Source organism: Penaeus monodon, chromosome 20 (genome assembly GCF_015228065.2).
Source record: "Penaeus monodon isolate SGIC_2016 chromosome 20, NSTDA_Pmon_1, whole genome shotgun sequence".
Lineage (NCBI taxonomy): Eukaryota > Metazoa > Arthropoda > Malacostraca > Decapoda > Penaeidae > Penaeus > Penaeus monodon.
Genome location: NC_051405.1, coordinates 47,065,638 through 47,068,547, shown reverse-complemented (window position 1 = coordinate 47,068,547; position 2,910 = coordinate 47,065,638). Strand labels below are relative to the sequence as shown.

The 2,910-nt window shown below is 43.8% G+C and overlaps 1 protein-coding gene across 1 annotated transcript in view; it reads left to right on the top strand.

The window, feature by feature from the left end:
* The window catches only part of LOC119585896 (apolipophorins-like), a 5,557-nt gene extending 2,746 nt beyond the window's left edge, over positions 1–2,811 (top strand). The window contains 3 exon segments of the mRNA XM_037934621.1: positions 115–2,158; positions 2,285–2,592; positions 2,594–2,811. Of these exon segments, the coding sequence (XP_037790549.1) occupies positions 115–2,158; positions 2,285–2,592; positions 2,594–2,674 (2,433 nt within the window). The 3' untranslated portion in view covers positions 2,675–2,811.
* Positions 2,812–2,910: the final 99 nt, after the last annotated feature.

Here is a 2,910-nt window from a genome sequence, read left to right as displayed (position 1 = left end):
CATTATTAATATTGTTGATACATACTCATGATATTTATTCACAATTTTGGAAGGTATGATTTATTGAAAATAATTTTTACCACCTTACCTACACATTATCTAACACTTTTACAGCCTTTACTCGAGAACAACCCAAGCCAAAATGCAATGTTGGGAACTTCTGCTCTCATCAACACCTTCTGCAAAATCAGTGAAGACTGTGGTGCCGATTCCAGTGTACAGCAAGTTATTCGTCGAATTGAAACACAACTTGGATCTGGCTGTCGCACAGTGAATGAAGAAGAGAAAGTCAGGGTACTTGTTGCTCTCAAGGCACTTGGCAATGCTGGTCGATGGGTTAATGCCAACTCCGTCTTAAGACGGTGCTATACTGAAGATAATGACATGGAAGTGCGAGTGGCTGCTATAGAGGCATGGAGGCACACTCCATGTGAATATGACCGATCTCACCTTTTGGCTGCTTTCCAAGATGAAATTCAGGACACAGAGGTTCGCATTGCTGCCTACCTTGCTCTCATGACCTGTCCCACTCCAGAGCTCATCAACACCATCAAGGACCGTCTCACTTCAGAAGGTGTCAACCAGGTGGGCTCCTTTATCTGGACTCATATGACCAACATGCAGGAATCAGCTGCTCCAGAAAAACAGTGGGCTCGTCAAATGATTGGCGAGGAACTTCTGCAGAAAAAGTTCAGTACGGAAGCCCTCAAGTTTTCTCGCAACTATGAATCCTCTTTCTTTATGAATGAAATCAACACTGGTGCCACAGTTGAAAGCAATATTATCTTCTCCAGCAAGTCCTACCTGCCACGTTCTGCAATGCTTAACCTCACTCTCGACCTCTTTGGACAGTCTATCAACTTCTTTGAGGTTGGTGGCAGAATTGAAGGTTTTGAAGCTTATATTGAACGCTTCTTTGGTCCTAGAGGATATTATCCTGAGGAAACCATTGAAACCATTCTGAGGAATATGCGACAGAACAACGATGCTGATGCCACCACCCTGGAAGGCTTCCTTGACCAGATGACTGATGAACCGGAGGGATCCTACTATCTCCGAGTCTTTGGCAATGAACTTCATTACCACCACTTCTTTGGACTTGAAAACCTCATTCAAACATCCGGTGCTTCTAACCCACTGGAATTCTTGATGAATCTGGCACGCCAGGGAGATGTAGATTACACAAAATCTTACCAGCTAATAGACACTCATCACACCATTCCCACTGTAACTGGTTTACCTGTGACCCTCACTGCAAAGGGAACAGCTACCCTTGGACTCAAGATGAATGGAAACTTCAAGGCTCGTAGTCTTAAGAATATAAACATCGAAGGACACCTCCATCCTTCTGCCGCAGTTCAAATTGATGGCACTATGCTTGTCGATGCCCATGTGTCTCGCACTGGGCTCAAGATGTCTTCCAATCTTCACACCTCCACATTCCTCGATGGCAAGCTTCAAATCAACGGCGGTAAACTAGTCGACGTTGCCTTCAACACACCTAAGGACAAGATGGAAGTTATCAATGTCAAGACCGAGTTCTTCTATCTGGAAGATGATCAAGAGATCCGAAAAGATGTTGCAAACCTCATCCAAGAAGAGAGCTGCACTAGTGGAGTCACTGGCATTGCCTTGTGTGGTGAATACAGCTATGCTCCAAGCTCAGAATATGGCCCAAGCTTCCCCTTCACAGGACCTTTTGCAACAAGTGTTCATTTCAAGAAGACAAACACTCAGACTGGATATGTCCTGCGCTACACTCATGAGGATGATCAGTTTGTTTTCTTGTTTGATACCCCAGGATCCCAAACAGATCGTAAAGTCTTGCTTACTATTACTAAGGCTGCTAAAGCAATCAGCTTTGACCTGTACACACCATTTAAATCAGTTCAAGGCAAGGGCGAATATCTCTGGCAGAAGAATAACAAGAACACTAAACTGGAACTCCTCGTTGATGGCAACCAACAATACATGCTGGAGACTGGTCTACGTACAAGCGGAAAAACAGTCAAGACAATTGTGCCATCCTTCATTCTCACTTCCCCTGCTGGTCAAGTATTGAATATACAAGGGAACTTCCAGGCCAACGCAGAAGCTGCTAAATATGTTGCGGATGTTACTGTCTCAGAGCTGACTGCATCTCCCATCACTGTACACGGTAAGGTCTACGTTTAAAATAAAATAAAATCTACTGATGTATGAATAAGGTTTGACGAATCAAAGTGAAATCAGTCTATGGGATATTATTTCATGGATGTTGAAATCTGACTACTTTCTTTTACAGCATCGTTTGAGGGCGAAAGTAACTCTGTTGCCATGAACGTTGATCTGAAAACACCGATCATTGACACATTAATCAAGAGTGAGTTTGGTTATGGTGAGAACTTCCTTTCATCCAAGGTGGATGCAGAGTACAGAATTATGAAAAAGGCCAAACAGACAGTTCACCATTCTGCCCTTCTCAAGAAGGAAATCACAGAGGACCTCTACAAGTACACTATTGTCTTTGACGTCTCTCCATCACAGTACCCTGAAATGGCACTAGAGTATAACCAGGACATCGTCCTTTCAAAGGGACGCATGGAAAACAACGCTAAGCTTGTTCATGGCCCTGCCACATGGAACGCAAATGAAGTGGTATCCTATGCCAACAACAATGGTCGGCGTGATTTGAACATCCACTCGACACTTATTTGCCCACACTATGAGATCGACATTTCTGGCTCTTATGACTTGGAGTTCTCTCCAAATCACCTGAGGAGTGAATATCACCTTCGCCTGTCTCCTGGGAGAGAACAGTCTATCTTAGTCGAACTCAGTCATCAGTATGATGTCGAAACACTTGGACGCATCAACGTGCAGGCTGAGGACCTGAAGTCTTCCTTTGAATTTGTTTTCAATAAGATTGCA